This window comes from Ptychodera flava, chromosome 3 (assembly GCF_041260155.1).
Source record: "Ptychodera flava strain L36383 chromosome 3, AS_Pfla_20210202, whole genome shotgun sequence".
NCBI classification, from domain to species: Eukaryota; Metazoa; Hemichordata; class Enteropneusta; family Ptychoderidae; genus Ptychodera; species Ptychodera flava.
In genome coordinates this window covers 35,207,554-35,227,070 of record NC_091930.1, presented here as the reverse complement: position 1 = coordinate 35,227,070, position 19,517 = coordinate 35,207,554, and the positions used below count along the sequence as shown (strand labels likewise).

At 40.3% G+C, this 19,517-nt stretch overlaps 1 protein-coding gene across 1 annotated transcript; it reads left to right on the top strand.

Annotated features, from left to right (window-relative positions):
• Window positions 1-9,395: 9,395 nt before the first annotated feature.
• On the top strand, window positions 9,396-10,361 carry LOC139129239 (tripartite motif-containing protein 3-like). Its single transcript, XM_070694881.1, has one exon. It carries the CDS (start codon window positions 9,396-9,398, stop codon window positions 10,359-10,361), a length of 966 nt encoding a protein of 321 aa, XP_070550982.1.
• The last annotated feature ends 9,156 nt before the right edge of the window (window positions 10,362-19,517 follow it).

Below are 19,517 nucleotides of genomic sequence, written 5' to 3'. Positions count from 1 at the left end.
CAGCTTAATTATGGCTACCCCTGGTGCAATCTGTTGAATCTTGTATTCATATGTTTTCCCATGCTCTTTCCGTTGAGGTCCGCGACGTTGCTCCAGTGCACAGTTGGCCGTACAGTATTGGATCTATTGGCGCCAAACTACTGGGCGAGTAGCATACATTGTGCACGATACGTCACCTGGTGACGTAGGGACTCTCAGTGTGAACTAACCAATCGGCCGCCGCGAAACGATGATGACAAGGGGCTAAAATCGAAATTTCGAGGCTTTATATATCGACTGTTTATAAGTAAGTCACTCCTTTCAGGTTTTTTTTGAAAAAGGGTATAAAATCGAATTTTTACCTCGCTGTGTATACCTTACGCTTGCCTGGTGTTTATAGTAGTAAATATCGTATCGGAATTTGGACTCTCAGGTTCAAGTTCATAACTGCAACGCTGCATGTTCACAGCTAACGCTCTGTGGGAGCACGGTTACATACAAGAAAACATAGAAAAATCGATGGCCTTTATAGTACATTGGACCAACACGACTTTCAAGATTAGCGTTTTTTCTCAAAATGTGATCGCGGGAGCTATTTTCCTCTCAGAAAGGATTTAATCAAAACTAGTTAGAGTCAACCGTGTCTGTCTCGCTTTATTTGTGACAAAGGTAAACATTTTCATTTGATTCAAAAATGCAGTATATCTTAAAGTTATTTTTCCCGACGGGTCCTTCTCGGATTTCGATTCTTGTCGTCACAGTGCTTGTCATTAGAATAGAAATATTACACTGTGAGGTCGCACTTGTGCTCCTGATTTTATGCTATCGTTTACAACCTTCTTGATTTTTGCACAAACAAGCGCCTATGACATGATTTCCAAAGTTTTTATTTTTTCCCTTCAAAAACCTAGCCAGGGGACCTGTCTATGGATTGCATATAGTGTCAGTTCGGAAAGATGTGCGCGAAGGGCGAAATTTGACTCCTTTTTCATGCCTGGTGATCAGGGGGCCTCTTCGCACCCGAGCCAGGCAGCGGTATTTGCATATTGACCAACATGTACAATTGACGTCATTTTGACCACGCTATTGTCACGAAAGTTTACTTAGCGGTCCTTGCATAAATTAGACTACAAACAATGTCAGCTATATAAACAGTACTCACAGACGCCCAGTAAACACTGGCAAGGAAGCCACGCCGGTGATCCAGCTGCAGGGACTTATCAAGTTGCTTCCAGCGAGGACAGTGTTGACCAGAAATCAGAAAGTGATTTCGAGGGGAATTAGCTTGAAGGCGCGTAGGCAACTCCAGGCATCCGGGACGAGTGGTTCCAAATCAGAGTCAGATTCTGACTCTGAAGAACAAAGCACGAGTAGCTCGGGACAGATTTGAAAGTACGATGAGGCTACGTTTCATTCTTTGTATGAAATAAGGGGAGAACCATTTGATTTCTGGGGGGGATATGGAGGATTTTGAGAAAAAAAATTTGTCACCAGGTGAGAGAGAAGAAAAAAAAAATTGATCCTGTCATGGCCTGAGAAAAAAAAATTGTCATAACAGACAGAAGAGAAAAAAAAATTGTCACAATGCACCAGAAATAAGCAAAATTTGGAAACCTTATTGTCATGTATTCTTTGCCGGCGCGCCGCCATAGGCGGCGCAAATGTTTTACCACAAGCAATTCTTATGTTTCTTTTCCCAGCACTTATGATATAAGCATGCACTACATAGGTCTACTTTACACCTCAGTACACTCAATGTTTTCCTTCCCTTTTCTGACCTAAGAAATCATATTTCAGGATTTCTGTTGCAATATCTCAATGGCATAGGCACTATCTAAAGGGGACTATTTGACTTCTGTAAATTGTGAAAATTTAAAACACAAGACAGGAGTCAATAAACTAGTGTTAAACCCAATATATTATTTTCTCAATATACCGGTAAATTTGTTAGAAAGATGTACCTTGACAATGAAAAATTGAGGAACAACAAATATAATGAAATACAATGCGTGAGCCTTGTTTTTCTGACCACAAACACCGGATCGCTAACATACCATATTCAGGCTTTTCATTAGAAGCTAGCAGCTGGAGAAATGACACAAGAAGGTCACAGATTTTCCGTTCCTGTATATTCATTTGTCTTCAGTCTCTGGCAAACAGAACTGTTTTTCACAAATTGTATTGTCATTGTTTGGTTGTTGAATATTGTGACTCAAAAACTGATCATGCAAAAAATGTAAAATATATCAGTGTTCAATGTAATTTTCAAAAAGTTTTACCAAGTGCAAAATAAACTGAAACTCCTCTCAGATTGCACCATTAAACACATCAATTTCTCAAAATTTCCAATACGAGAGGGGGAACCCCCCTCTCGTGCTCTCCCCCTTGGGGTATTCTAACAGTTTCACTTAGTAAACAAATTAAAAAAACTCTCAGATTGCACCAGACTGCACCATTGCACACATCAATATCTTAAAAATTTCCATGCAGGATAGGGGAAAGCCCCTGTGACACTTTCCCTCTAAGCCTCTCTTATGTTCTCCTCCTGTACTTTCAAATTCTGCCCGGTCAGATATCCTAGTGAAAACCCTGTCATAATATCCATCCAAATTAAACAATATACTATATGATTAGATACTGCGTGATCTTTCATATCTTTATTTTATTGTGACTTTGAATTTCAATTTGATGTGTTCACCTTTGTGAACCATCATGAGATAACTGATGATAGTCTAGCAGGGTACATCAGGATTTGAAAGGTCTTTACTGTTGCTGTATTTTGTAAATTTTACAATGTATTGGTATTTAAATTTTCTAAGTGGGGGATCGGTCAAAATTTCAGAGTTAGAGAGGGAGGTTACTCAAATTCATCATGGTTGGCAAAGGGGGGGGTTACTCGAAATTTCGGAGTTTCAGGCCGTAAATAATGACGGCTCCCTTATATACAACGCATTACAAACTTGATGACCAATAAAAAAAAAATTTGCACTCTGCTCCATTTGGAAAAAAAAATTGATGCAGGTCTGACAGTAGAAAAAAAAAATGCTGTCACTCTGACAGGAAAAAACAAATTGCTCCCATACCCTCTTCCTCCATACCCCCCCAGAAATCAAATGGTTCTCCCCTAAACAGTATAAGTCTCAGTTGAACTTTTCACGGTGAATTTATTATAAAAAGTGGATCAACCCGCGCCTGAGTGTTCGATTCAATGCATTGCATGTTGTAGCTGCAGTACAGTACACTATGTGAGACAGTTTTCAGATGGCCTCAGTTTTCGGACATTCAATCACATGCTGTTCGTCCGACTCACTCGCTCCGTAATGATAGTGTTTTACAAATGAGTGACCTCATATTAAGTGACGTGATACTGCTGTCCCGTTTTGGATAGTTTGTTTAGTAGAAGCTATTTCGGGCTATACGAATTTAGCGAAGTTAGCCAGACCACACGATAAAAGGTGCCGAAAGCAACACACAGAGACAGCCCATATGTCCGGTAGGTAAGCGCCAAACACGTCGAAATATGGTTATGTCGTCGATTAAACGTAACTAATATTTACATTCAGTTTTTAAACATATCGAAAATGAAAATTCGGGTTTTGAGGTTTCAAATTATCAAAATTTATCCCCTAATCACTTTCTAATTACAACCTCCGAATACTGTGATAGCAGTCCGATTACTACGCACTCAACACGGGGTCAACAATTTTGTAACTTGACGCCCTAAATACCACGTCCATTGTGTTAACAGTTTGGAGGTAAACAAATCAAAATTCAAAAGGTATGGTAAGGTACCGTTCAGTTTTTACGGCCGGGGGGGCGGCAAAATCCAGGGGGGGGGGGGTCATCAAAATTTTGGAATCCGCAAAGGGGGGGTCATCGCTTTTTCACTGGTAGGAAAGGGGGGGTCACCACATTTTCAAAAACATAATACCAACAATAAAGTTCACTTTATGCCATGCCATGATCGACCCTCTTTACCGGCGGGCCGCCTTCGGCGGCCACTACAATAAATATACATTATGTATTACCCATGACCCTCTTAACGGGCAGACGCCTTTGGCGGCCCACTCCAATTAGGTTTACTTCATGCAATGGCCATGATCGACCCTCTTTACCGGCGGCCCACTCCAATAAATTGACTTTATGTAATACCCCACGGCAATCTTAATGGCCGTGCGCCTTCAGCGGCCCTGTCCAGTAAAGTCTACTTTATGCATTAGCCATGATCGACCCTCTTTACCGGCGGGCCACCTTTGGTGGCCCACTAGAATAAAGTTGACTTTACGTAATGGCCCATGACCCTCTTAACCGGAGGGCTGCCTTTGGCGAACCACTCCAATAAAGTTCACTTTATACAATGTCCATGGACATGAGTTGTCTATGGAAAGGAAGTTAAAAATTGCCTTACAGTCGTCTAATTAACAGACGTTTCAATGGATGTGGCTGAGAAGTTTGTGCACTGGCATCTCTGCTACACGAATAAAGTGCGCGGCGTACCGGAGTTCAAATCCAAACCATGCGGGTAAATTGACATATGGGTTTTAGTTATTTTAAGCGGGGGGGGGGGTCATCAATTTTTTCGTCTGACAAAGGGGGGGGTCATCTTTTTTTCACGAAAAATGCAGGGGGGTCTATATTTTTTTGAACACCGGCGACAAGATTTTGCCGGCCCCCCCCAGCCGTAAAAACTGAACGCTCCCTAATAAGAATTCGTAGTGCTCGTATTTATGAAACGGCTTTGGGCGAAATTCACTACCCTTTCCAAAAACTATCACTCTGCCGAAAACTATCACTCTGAGTGTAGCTGTGTTGGACGTAGACCTTTGACAGAACTTTCATTTCCTTGGAGCACGAGACAAATGATGCAATCGACCCATGTTCCCGTGCATTTCAAGAGCAAACGAATCCTACAAAAAGTGACGGGCTAGGCCTATTTTGTACGTGTTTTGATGAAGTAAAACAAAGAAAGCTTGTAGCCACATTGTCGGGTCGCCATTTTGAAATCGCCGTCTTTAACCCCGTCTTCACCGTTCACGATTGTGTAGAGAGAGAGAGAGAGAGAGATGGGAAAGCTTCCTGCCGCACAATTGTTTCCCGATACATGAGAATGTGACATGAACTGTCACCCTTCTTGTAATGTTTATTTGCCATAATTGGCACGAAAGCATAGTATATAGCCTGACAAGTCATTTTATTTTATACTCGATCGGCGAGGCGATTGACCGTACGCGACATGTTACCGTTGGTGATCTCGAGCTCCTGAAAAGACCATGTCATTATAGCTAAACACTATTAGTGTAAACGGTAAGTGTTCATGAAAGCTAGTTTCGCAGAGACTTTTGTCGCTTCTGCTATCGCTCCGAATCTCAAAATCCATGTCCATGAGACAATAAACTTAAAAAAGGGGAAATCTTCTTTTAAAAGCTTACAATGTTCTCTGGTGCGTTACGCGCTGGGTGTACGTTTTGAGCGAAGGAAGCCCTAGCCACACACCCTTACGGACATGAGATTGCGAAGGTGTGAAAGACTGTTTGCCCGTATTAAGATAAGTCGTCGGCTCAACTTCGAAAAGCCGAAAAAAGTCGAAGAAGTTGGGCAAGGGGTACACGCCCACCCGTAACTTTTACTTGGGTTTTATGTGGACACGGGGGCGATACGCAATTCAAGACAGTGACGTGAGCTAACTTCAAGACCCAAAGAGTGATTTTACGTTTGGTTGTTATGGGCATGTCATAGGCCCTTTATGTGAAATTTTACGTGCAAAAAGGTATGTATGTATGTATGTATGTATGTATGTATGTATGTATGTATGTATGTATGTATGTATGTATGTATGTATGTATGTATGTATGTATGTATGTATGTATGTATGTATGTATGTATGTATGTATGTATGTATGTGTGTATGTGTGTATGTAATAATACTACATCAACATATCCGTGTGCTTTGTCTTCAGACCCGTTGACCCGTTGAACTTTTACCTCACCATTCTCTGTATGACTTCAAGTAGCTTTAATATCAGTGTGGTTTACAGACGCACTCTGCAACATAGGCACTATCTCCTTCCATTTGTCTAGTAAGCATTGCTGATCCTAATGTCAGTTTAATTGATATATAGCCGTGGCATGGTTCATCATGTCAAGTTAGTCTACAAGCATATTTGGAGGGTCTATGCTACAAGTTTGTGCAACTGTCAGACTTATCAGCCTTTCTCTGTCTCTCAACTCGATACATGTCAAGTTCAGTTGTACGCGGCCCTTGTTCAATACGTTCATTTAGTCTGCATACAGTGTCTGCATATGTTGTTTGTAACTGACATATCACTCTTGCGTTACCCCTCAACTTGATGACGTTGTATGTATAGCAAGTGTTGAGTTGTGATCACACTCTGGGCATTGCATATTAACGATCGCGTTGCCTAGGGATAGATATTCAGACTCAAACTTTTACAACACATTTTAGTCTACCACCTGTGGGCTGATTTTGAAACATTCAACTTGTTTTTCCTGAAAGCAACGTAAAACATTTTTGTACTGTGTACAAATATTTTAAAGGATATAAATCGATATTTTTTACATCGGCAGGAATAGATGTACCTCTTGTCAAGAAGTAAAAGTTAATAATACGTGAGAGCTAGGGATAACTTGCCAAGCTTCAGGCCTTTTTCGCACGTTGAGTACGTGTTCCCATAACATAAATAAGGCTTCCCGAGACATTGTAACATGTTGACACTGGTATAGTACATGAATCAATGTTTCATCTTCTCTTTTGTAGAATCTACACAGAGAATTTTCGACTCATTTTACCGAGTCTAATATTTGTATACAAAATTAGTGGGCAAAATATTAACCCGAAATTCACTCAGAGACAATTATGACACCGAACAGAAGCACATAAAACATGATATATTGACATTGAGTTCACGTTCAAGCTATATCTCTGATCTGGTTTCAGTAAAGACATTGGCATTTATAAATTTCCCGTGGATTCCCATTCCTATAATCTGTTCACGAGGATTTTATTGTTTGAGGGAGTATGCTACTAGTCTTAACGAACTCTAACCGCTGCTCTCTGACTCACCAAGGACAAAGGGTTGTAAACCATGGTGTGATATACATTAATAAGTGACAAATTTTATAAAACAAGGTCGTAAAATTAGGACATGAAATTCAATACGCTTGCAAGATACTCGTAATCACCTGGTTCAATGTCAAATTGACCTAAATAAATTACCTAGCCAACGGAGGTGGTTCAAATACGACGGCAATGTAATTTTGCGAGTGATTTATGTTCAAAGACATTTTCAAAGTTTTTATTGTGTTTATGATGTTAATTGGTACAGTTTGTAAGCCACAAAGAAGTCGGAACAAGTAATTTGGAATTATAATTTTTTAATTAGCGCTAATAGCAAATGACGTCATTTTTCTTTCATAAATATGCAAAAAAATAAATATTTGTCCGCATATTCCGCAAGAACGACGAAAACTAAACCTGCTTATAGTAGCTTTACAAAGGATACTATAAGTCACACTAATTTATAGCTCAGACTACTACTTGTAGCTGCAACAAAGCCACAAATGAAAAATAAATTTTTTCAAAATTTCAAGCAGAATTCGCAGCTGTATTTAGTAACAAACCTGATATCTCCATCAACGCTGTTCGTAGTCAATAGGCTCCGTTCCCGGACTTCGCTCTCATGTAATATATCTGCCAGAGATGAAATAGCAGCTTAAATTACTGGGATTTGTTTTCGAAATGAATTTAATTATACCAAACTAAAAACGACAATTAAATTTCACTATGTGTAAATGTATGACGCACACGTGTATTCGGATGGTTTTACATTATCGGGATTTTACCGACACAAATACACAGTTGCTTGCCTTTTTATGTTCGACTGTCAGCGCACAGCAAGTGTATGGAGGCAGGGGATAAATTAACTGACCCACGATACGACTCATAAACACGATCCACATGAAGACGTAAAGGACATTCACGGGGTCGAGGAAAGGCTATGTCAAGGACGGTCTTCTTCGATGAATGCTAGAGGGCACGAGTTCACTTGGATATTAAAAATGTTTTCTTTAAAAACACTTGGCCGTGTGTCAAAATTACGCAAGGGTTCAGGGAAGGTGCCCTGCTGATCATATCCACCGGCGTCATGGAGGAAATGCTGCCATAATCACGTCGAATGAAGCTGTTTGTCTGCCGACAAATTAACGTAGGCGTACACGTGCCAATGTACACGTTACTGGAGCTGTCACCTATCGCCCTGAGAGCTTGGGCAGAACTTGAATAACGACGTATGTGAGGACTCAGAACAAAGTCTTCCCACCTCCTTTTTTCCGGTCTCGCCATTACAATATTCCCACCCACACGTTTTCATTGTACACCTAGCCCATCCCATCCCCGTATCACTGCACTCGCAAATACGGGCGGGATACAGAGTGACCAACTTGTAGCAAGTTTCGACCTCAGTTGCCCTTTTGAACGGAGATCTTGTGGGAAATTACTTGTCATAACCAGTTTAATTCAAGGCAGAAACTGGCCACAAGGCTCCCGAAATTTTAATTCAAAAGAAATGTCGCTAATACTGCTTATTGACCCCTGACTCCTTGTGATTATTTTCAGAAATCCACATTCATGTACACTGAACGTGTTTCAAGAGTTGAGCTTCTGTGCTGAACGATTGTACAGTAAATCAATGAACGGACAATGTTGTGTTTTTCTAAAGGCAGGGGGTCACATGACAGTTTGAACCTACAAGGACATGACGCGTACTTCTAGTGAAGGCCATCCATAAGTTTCCGGCTATTGTACCTGGCACGGTGAATTCAGAGCGTGCAATAAACCGCGTGGTCAGCTTTCATTGTATGGGACAATGCAAGACGGGAAAAACAAGTTTTATTTGTCAGCTGACAGTCAGCTGACTCTGAAATTCCTGGGCTGGATATAAAGTACTGACGCATTGCACAACCTCGTATTTTATACGCGACAGTCATCGTAGTACGTGTTTGACCTGCCACTCTGCAGTACAGAAGACTTGTGTTCGCCTGCACTGAGAAAACATTAACCCGTTTGCTTTGCTTGGTTGGAGACGCAATTGAAGGACAAGTGAAGACGAGAATTGGAATCGTTCAGCAGGATTTCGAAGGCAATTCGAACTTTTGATACTGTGGACAGCAAGAGGAACTGTACTTTTCATTACTGATCGCATTGTCGTTTTTGTTGTGCGAGGACAGTACTGCAGTAGGCTACGGCCGTTGCAACATCGTTTGTTACCAACATTATACGCATGAGGTCACAGGTGAGTTAATTCACCGATAGTATACCACTGTGAATTTTACGAACAGCGTTTAACCATTGCAACGCAAGCCTTCTATTTACGCTGGGAGCTACAAGAACGAATGAAAACATGAAGCAAGTGGAAGCGATTTTCAAGAAAGTTGACAAGCATCTCGATGAGATGGTTCAAGACGTCAAGGACCAGCTCGATCGGACACCGTCCTTTCCGGACATCTCGCGGCTGCAAGAAGATATCTTCGATGTAGACTTAGACCAACCAGCGCTGGGTCGCTTCAGGACCCCGCTAGGTATGGGCGTGGCCCACGACGGAAATTTGGTTGTCGCAGACTCAGAGAATCAAAGGCTTCAGATTCTGAATTGGTATGGAAAAGCGGATGATGCTATCAAGCTTGGACGGCGCCGTTTCCCCAAGCCTTGCTGTCCAATGGACGTCGCCGTTTCTGACGACGGCACGTGCTACGTCTCCGACCAGGCCAACGAGCAGATCATTGTTTGTAGCCAGAAGAAGGGCGTCATCAGTGCGTTCGGTGAGGGCGCACCTGTACGACCGCGAGGAATTGCGCTGACGAAAGACGGCTACGTCCTGACCACCGACTGGTGGCAAGAACGGTACTGCGTGAAAAAGTACACCAAGAACGGAGACTTGGTTAGCGAGTTCGGTCTTGCAAAGTCAAGCGGAGATAGCATGGGCTGGCCACTCTTCTTAGCTGTCAACAGTAAGAACCAAGTATTCGTGTCGGACCAGGGTAACAATCGAATCCGGGTATTCGACTCGGACGGCAAATTTCTCTTCGACTTCGCCGACAGGGATGCTGAAGACACGCGCAAAGTCTACGGACCGACGGGCATACACATCGACGCCGACGACAACGTGTATGTGTGCGATCCGAACAGAATCTGTGTGCTGAAGTACGACAGTAGCGGCAAATTCTTATCGGAGGTCAGTTTGAAGCCCTACAAGTATGAAAATCCTTACGCCATCGCCGTTGGCAGGCAAGAACCGCGAAAGATCGCATTCACCGAGCACCGGGGAAATCATATCCGGTTTCTCAACGTGACATTTGGAAATTGTTAGTCTCCGCGGAGTGATCATCCGCCATTGACAATCGAGATATTTCATGGAATCTTGATAAGATTTGAAGACAATCAGGCGTAATCACTAGATCATACACAAGTAACTTAATTTTCTTTCATATTTGAAAATAATGGCATTAGCCTAATTAATTATTAATACAGTCAGTGTTTCATTAGTAATTAATGTATTGTACAAAAAATCGGTACTTAAAACTTATGTCTGTGACACGAATCCATTCTCTGTCTCTCTGTCTCTAAATATATCTAGGCCTCTCTCTCTCTCTCTCTCTCTCTCTCTCTCTCTCTCTCTATATATATATATATATATATATATATATATATATATATATATATATATATATAATAGAAGGGAGAGAGATGTAGATACGCATTTCCATAGATAGACTGACAGAAAACAGTTGAAGCTAGATGTGTAGATATATTAATACGTACATGCATTACAAGTTATTTTTTATCTCTCATCAAAATGAATCAGGAAGTCTCACATCAATAGAGCATTACAGCAAATACTCGTGACAAATAAACAACAACTTATAAGCTAAAGGTAGTGGAATCGATCCCAGAGATCGAGTTTTTTCTAGTCTGTAAGAGGATTATGAAGGTGTTATAGCCTTTTGTTTTACATTGACGCTGTAATCTAGTAAGCAAATTTCCTGGCAAGACAATCTGACGCCTGAACAATGCCTTTAAATATTTTTTTAAATATTTTTTTCTTCAAAAGCTGCTTTAAATTGACTTGTTCCGGTGATTCTTTTTCGACTCTATATCTTTAACATAATCAAGTCAGAACAGTTCGTTTATGGGTACTTTCTTATCCCCGAGCCCATATTTGTATAGACCATTTTCCTTGCAAAATCAACATTTTGACAACTCATCCATGTTACAAGTTTAATGTCGTATAGATGCCGGCCTTTTGGAGAGGGTAGTTTCCTTCATCGCAAGTTTGTACTTTGCTGACTGTGTTTGTCAACTGTCTGAATGTTGATTGCCATCTTAGACATTTGACTCCTATCACTTTTAATGGATAAAGAAACTGCACTCATTCAAGGTGTGCCATTATTTATTTCAAAGAACCATTCTTGTAGTACCATATTAAATAATTGGTGAAAGCCAAATATGGCGTCAGCTTAACTTGGCAACTTTGAGACGTACCAGACATAGAGATTTGTTAAATTTGCTGTGTTTTTGTTTTAACCTTGATTAATCTAATTCTCTTTGTGCATTATTTTGGTTTAGAAAACATCTCTGTGGGGCCTATGCAATAGAGCCCTACAGGCGTTTGTTATGCATGGTTACTTCCGCCATAATGGCCCAGGTCACCTATTAGTGCAAGATGCGAGGTATAATGATATTCAAATATGCAGATTACATTAATGAGCATTGTTTCGGGTATTAAAATTCTATGCTGATGACCCTTAATCAATGTGGACTATTCATGGACCTCGGATCTTGCTTTGTATACAGGTCACACTAGGTTATATTTTACGACCCTGTGATGTAGGTCAGGGAAACGATAAAGCCTCTCCGATATATTGTGGTAGACATCCCATGCAGTGTGATAAAACACCGTACACGTGCATTATGAAACTGTTGCATCTTGAACTATTTAACGCATATAACGAGGCAGAACCTCATTTCAAATAAAATGCCCATCAAATGGCAAACCCAGGGTCAGTATTTGTTTTTGTGAAGTGTAATTTTTATAATAAATGTATTAAACCTCGTGAAGTATTACTTTCATTGGAATATTTTGTCTTGTTTATATGTTTATTATGAGCGCACTTTAGGGTAGTATGCGCCTCGAAAGAGAGCGATTTTTCACTCAAACTCTCCTCGAGAAACCTTTCAACCATTCTCTTCAGAATAAAGAATAAAAGTCGGGGGGTCATTAGGAGCACTAGAGACATAAAGTACCAGTGATTAACCGATATTTCAAATTCAAAATGGCCGCCATCCCTGTGTTAACTCTATGGAGACAAATGAAATTTTCGATTTTCGAAAAAACGTATGACGGTGAACATTCGTCTTACACCACAGACAAATATAGAACAGACTAGCAACGGGTATTGTTCAAGGCGTGAAGCGGTTACGTAACCCATCCATGTTCGCCTCGCCTCAGGTTTCTCTTGCCTCTCTTTTCCGAAGAGTGCCGACCATGCATCCTTCGGTAATTTTCGGATTTTCGCCATTTTAAGCGAAAGTATGTTCGGCAAAGTTTGTGTTGTTGTTGTCGTGTGGTGCTGAGCGGAATTGGCGTGCTGGCGAAAACGGGAGTGTTTTGAGCTTCAGGAAAGTGAGTTTTACCATTTTAAAAATTCCTCTCATATTTTTATGAATATATAATAAGTGTGTTTGAACCAAATTTGAAAGTCTTTTATCGATACTGTCAGGTTTTACTCAATGGTTTACGGTCAGTCATACCGTCTTTTACACGTTCGTCAAGGAAGGACATGTTTATGAAACTGCTGGCGTGTTGTGTTTTGATTGGCGTGAAGCAGTGTTTCTGCCCTGAGAGCTCACAAAGTAACTATGGTTGCTACGCGACTGGCAGCATGATGCCATCTCGTCGTATTTTTCGCATAATCTCGTGCAATTATCAACCACAAACAAAGTCTCCAAAAAGTTTAACACCTTGAAGCTCATTTAATATGAAAAGGCCATACGGTCTACCAAGACACCCATGGAACAAAAGGCATGCCGCCGTTGCTAGTCTGTTTCTATATTTGTCTGTGCTTACACCGAGACCTTTAAACGAGCCCCCGCGAGTGGTAGATCAGAATAAAATAGTACAAACTTGAGAGTCCGAATATCTGTCGCTGAGGCGCATTCTACCTTAATATGAATTTTGATAACCATATTTTTACTCTGTACATGCACATGTCGACTCATTTGCCGAGAGATACCTCGTGATACAAGGGGAGATTTAAAACCGTCAACCAAGCCATGCATAGGTACCCTGCCAAACGGACACACCCACAGTACATTTGCCTGGGGCGCCGCTGAATATGGAAGGCAGGGGGTGGATGGGGACGCGTAATCAGTGTAGCGTTCCGATTTCCGTTCTTTGCGACGAATTTCCGTAACATTACTTGTAATTGTAATGTAACCCGGCACAAAAGATAGAAAACTCGGCAAAAACGTCCTTCATTTTCAAACAGTTCGCTACTTTGCTTTATTCAGCTTCAGGTGAAACGTTTGGCAATTTGATCACAAAGTCTGTAAATATAGACCCTTACATCAACAACATTGACGAAAGTCGATTTCTGTACGTTGATTCAATGGAAAGTCATCGCACCAGGCTCTTGCTTTGTATGGAAACCAAACACTTCAGTTTGACACGATCCCTTGTTACCTAGTTCCGCAGTAGACTGGCCGTACACGCTTGGCTTGTCTCGGGCGCACGCAGCAGTGCTGGGCTGGCCAAGCGGGGCCATCGCGTTCACCCCAAGATCTACACAACAGTTGTTGGCGGCCTTTTTGAGTGTCAAGAATCGGTAAATAATGGGCAATTTTTTCTTCTACCAAATTGTCCGTGATGACCCCTGATTTTTATCCTTCATTTCGAAAGAAAATGGTTTAAAGTTTCCCTACGGAAAGTCTGAGCAAAAGTTTAAGCTTTCTTTCAATTTCGAGGTGCGTAATCGGTTAGGGTAATTTTGCAGTATTCATAATATATGGTAAAAGAGGGCTAGTCGGACCTCTTTACTCTTAGAACGTATCATCATACGGTACTAGGGGTGCATTTGTGTTTGAGTGGCCATCCCATTACAAATCGGTGATTGGCTGAAGTTCGATGATGTTAAGCTACATTACGCTGTCTGAATATATTTTTACCATTGTCTTCGACCCGATAGAATGAATCCTGTAATTAAAAGCTTAATCAAAAATTAGTTTTGCTTTAAGATTCACTCATTCGCGTAACCTATGTTCAACATTTCAAGACCGGACTTCAGTTCTTGACTATATGAATCTCTGGCTTCCAAGGACGCCAAGACTTTCTCACCCATCACGTAGAGGGCGACCTACTCCGTGTAGCTGCATACAGAGCATATACCAGATAAATTATTGATTGTTAAAATGCGCCCGGCGACAGATATTTGGACTCTCAAACTTTTACAATTCTTTTTTGATCTACAACTTATGGGGATTCAGTTTAAAGCTCTTGGTGAATTTCAATATTGGTAATTCTTGGGTAATTTGTTTCTCTCGTACCAAAATTTGCACGGTGACTGTCGATTTTTATTCTTGATTTGAAAGAGAATGGTTGAGACATTCCTTGAGGAAAGTTTGAGCAAAAGCTGAAGTCTTTCACTTTCTAGGCGTATACTGCCTTAATCGTATAATGTCGGGCCAGAAATGTGTAAGGGGATGTTCGGTAATAATCTTTACGGCCCTGATACGGCTTTTGCGGCCCGAAGTCGTACGGCGGAAGGGCCCGAGCGTGCGAGGGCCGCCCGTACGCCGTACGACCAAGGGCCGCAAAAGCCGTATCAGGGCCGTAAAGGTTTTATCATATACCTTATGGAATGATAAATATGTAGTTGAGTTTACATAATATTCAATATTGTTTAGGAGATAAAAATGCGTGCGATATCAAATATTTATCACCATTTGTGTCAGTTTTCATAAATAGGATGGCCGCTTCCCGTCGCGTATTGACATACATAATGACGTCATTTGTTTACCTCCAGAATTCTAGAACGCGCAAAGCAACATCCGTATATTACGTGTTCAACAGAGATCCAGGCTGAAATTGAGGCGTAAGAAGGACAAAAGCGTAATGTCAGTTTCTTGTAATTATACTGAACAGGCACGCACTTAGCATACACAGGATTTCACTTGAATTTAGAAATAAAAGCCGATGTCACCTGCGCGGCTCCACTGTCGCCACGCGCAACTACGATCTGAGCGAGCAGACGTTTTCCTAATCTCGCGCTGGCTTTGTGTACGAATGGAACGTTTGCGGATAGCAACGCGCGTAGTAACCAGAATCGAGATAGTTCAGAAATGCACGCGATTGCCCATATTTGGGCACCGGGCCGGGGCGTGATACGTAAAAAAATGCACGGATCTGAGGGCGCTTTCTCCCATAGCTTTACACGGCACGTGAATGTAGGTATATGATAAAGGGTACTATGACGAAAATGATGTGACACTCGAGCTCTGATCTTGAAAATGTTCACTGAAAAGACTGGATCAGTATGTGCAAGTTAAAGCAAGAGAAATGATATTATTAACTGGTAGCCGTCTAAAATATTGCCGCCTCCTTGCCGCATATGGACAGTGGAATCATCAGAAAAACATTGTTGCAAACTATTTAGACTAAGGTCGCCAGCCTCGAAAATGGCGAAATATTTATAGCGAAATGAAAAGTGTTCAATTTTCGTGTCGTATCTGTCACATATGACCGTTTCCATGCTGTTGTAGAGGGCTATTTCGTTTAATACATAGAATTTAAAGAATATGAAGAATATGCCAGGGTCATTGATTTTTTGCATGTCAACAAATTACAAAATGATATATACCCCATCGGTCCTTACTTGCGAGAGAGGTAATCAGTTCATATTAGTAAAGTTTCCACACTGAACGATCGGCCGATGCTTTCCACGGTCGGATGCTTGCTACTTCAAAAAAGGAATGGCTTGTTTCGAAATTTGTCGTACCTTCGTAACTCACTCGCTAAATTCGATGGCCAGTGCAAGAGGGACGTGACTCAGTTTTCAACGAACTGAGTTAGAGAGGAATAAAAGATTTAAAAGCCTCTAACTCCAATAAAATCCATTTGTTTGGAGTTAATGGTTTAATAGATAAAGGGTGATGTCATAGATATATAAAATGTTATAAATGAATGTTATAATTATGTAATCATGTTTATGTAAAATGAAAAAAGTTACGTCTCGTCAAGAGTTACGTCGTTTAATTACAGGTCAATTTTCTGTTTTTGATGAAATATTCCTGAATTTTCTGTTTTTGATGAAATATTCCTGAATTTATAGCATCATCATCAGATGTTTTTACATTTTGATGCTTTTACATTTTACCCGCGCAAAAACAGACCTAACTATTCAGATATGTCCTTATTGCAGTGACTTTGAAGTGCAAAAGGGCCGTAACCCAGGTGATGTCCCTATCGCAATATCAATTATGACTTTTTCACTCAAAGTTTTCACAACAGATGCATTTCACGTTCGCGAACAAAAATATATCAAAGACTCAGTTTTGCACTGGGCTATCGAATTGTTCTTATCTTTATAGTTCCACGACCTATTGGTCGTGTAATTCTACAGTGTCGCTGCAGTACGGTGCAGCTATGGTAAGAAAGAGGAATAGTCATCTACAGTTACGTCACAAACGAAGAAGAAATGGCAATGTTTTTACTACAATTATAAAAACTTGACCTATTCATCAAAATTTTCATGTAAATATCGTTCAAAAGCGTTCATTGACCATATCGGACGGGAAAATGCTTTGTTCCCAACAGTTACGTTTGTTGCATACAAGTTTAACATTACTGCTCATGTTTGGTGGAGAATCCGGTCGGTCAATGCAAGACGACTGCATCTACATCAATCGATATAAGTCATCTCATAGGAATGGCGGATCAGGTAGCGACATCAACGTTATCTGATTATGAATTCATTGGACCATAGAATAGAAATGAATTCGAAATAAAAATTGATCGAAGAAACATTGTGATTGACAGAAATTTCAATTGACTGAAGAATATCACCCACGCCTTACAATGCATACTTGCCAAGGACACAATTTAAAAAGTATATATCATGTCGTTGTAACTCCTTGGTGAAGTTCCAAGCTGATATTTCTCCTGTATCAAACGTTCTAATCTTACTCCGTAATTATGTCAACGTGCATATCTTTACTGTCTTGCGAACCATGATGATTGTTGGTAGCCAGCGTTGCTATATTCCTTACAGGTGACTTTGTTACGGACTTAGATAAGATCAGTAACAATAAAATTTTGCACTATATTACCACCGATTGTGTTAAAATTAAAAGCAAAATAATAATATTGAATATGTTCTTAGTTTGCAGAGAAATATGTCCAGAATCTACACTTGGACAACTTAAAAATTGTTATCTCACCAACGTTGGTCTAATAAATGATCAGTGTATCAACATTATTCTTGCAGGTTTTTGCAAAGAAGTAGTTGTTCTTGATTGGCCCCCTTAGCAAAGGAAACTCACACAAAAGATACGGCAAAATAGCAACATTTTATTTGTTTCATTTAACAAATTACACATTTAAAATTGGCTGTGAAAAATTAAAAAATGATAGAAACATTTTATAAATTGTAAACGTATTTGGCAAGGTGAAACCTCCGATTATGCATAACATGACAGCTTAAGTATACAGGAATCGTCCACTACAAAAAACTGACAAAGTTGCAAGTAGATATGTTTATGACTGAAGGTTACTGACAGTTTCACTCGTACTTTGAGCAGTGGCAGCTAATGTTATGTTATCAGCCATGGTTTGACTGCGGTCTTATCCCTCGGAACGTGGTCACAGACCGTAGCATTTCAACAACGGGCTGTGTGAATCCACACGACCAAGACGTGTAGGACAAAATTTGCATGAGAGGGGTGAATGTTAAGACAAATTGCGTCCCCTGTTATAGACAGCCCACTTTCTATTTCATAGCTACTTCCTTCAAGCAAATATTGAAATACATGTGCAGCTATGATGGCTGACAGTTATTTAAAAGCATGAGGAGCAAAACGGTATGTTTTCTGAAAAGAAACCTGTCGAACGGTTTAAATGGACAATGTCAGCTAAAGTTTTTATTTTCCGTGTATAATTTCAATACAAAGCAATGAATGGGAAAATTCAGTAAATTTTCGATCGGATTCGAACTCACAACGTATGGCACCCAGTCACCTAGCGAAGACATCACAGTCAAAACCGATCGGCCAAATCCCATCCTTTAAATGTATACAGTCACCTTTAATCTAAATATGCCAATACATGGTCAAAGGGGCGTTCCTTGGTATTCTAAATGCCCATGTGAGGGCGCTGTTTTAAAAAAAGCGGCCACCCGCTTAAAATCTGTGATTGGTTAGATTTTCTCTTTCCATGGTAACTGTGGCAAAATTGGAACAGGTGACAGTATACCTTTAAAGCGAGTGGTTCAATAACAAAGCTAAGTTGTTACAATTGCTGACTGCGACCCCTCCACAGGCTGTAGAGCTCATGAAGCACGCGCACTCACATACTCGCATTCATACATCGCACAATAAACGTTATCAAAGCAATGAATACACACCGCTTAACTGGGCAAAAGACTGCCTCGAGGACAATTCTGTCCACAAGCAGAGCTATCAACCCAGGTTAGACAATTCAGTAAATTTTCGATTGAATAGAATTGTAACCTTCACATGCCTCAGCATATAAATGGTAGTTTTTCTCATTCAAACTTTCTAAATGAATAATGTTTTTCTGATTCCTCTTAATTCCATTATCACTGATAAAAATTACAACAGGGATCTTCTTCAAAGTTACATATCCTGCATTGACACATGACTTCAAAAAATGGAGCCTTAGTAAGAAATAATTTCCCGATGGGTCTACAACCTAGAAATGAGGAAAAAATGGTTAATAAGACCTAGTATCTACCCTGATTTAAACCTATGGTAATGACCTTGAAGATCCTTAAAGTCATCAATTTCAATTTTCAAAGCACCTTTCAAAGCAAAGTTAAATGCCCTAAATGTGTACATACTGTATAAGCATTGTAACAAACCCTACTCACAATCTATTGCCATCTTTCACTTTATAGTCATGTTGTGTGTGTCATTTTGGCCGTGATGCACCTAAAGAGAATGTTGCTGGTTATAAAATTTGGCATTGCTACCCAAACTAATAGCAAAGATAGTAGTGTCATCTGCAACTGGTTTTAAAGTCTCTAGAAAACTCATGGTTTCTACTGGCATATTCAGATACCTAACCCTTATTGAAGGCTAAACCCAGATGATGATCAAATTTTGAACCCTGAAGATTTGATTGTTAAAATGTTGGCAATAAATAATTACAATAGTAATATAACAATACTAATTGGTGTAGCCAATGTAGATCTTGTAAAATAACGGTCAAGTCAAGTTAGTTATAAGTTTTGTC

Coding starts and splice junctions, on each gene's coding strand:
- LOC139129239 (XM_070694881.1), top strand. CDS start 9,396: ATGAAGCAAGTGGAAGCGATTTTCAAGAAAGTTGACAAGCATCTCGAT.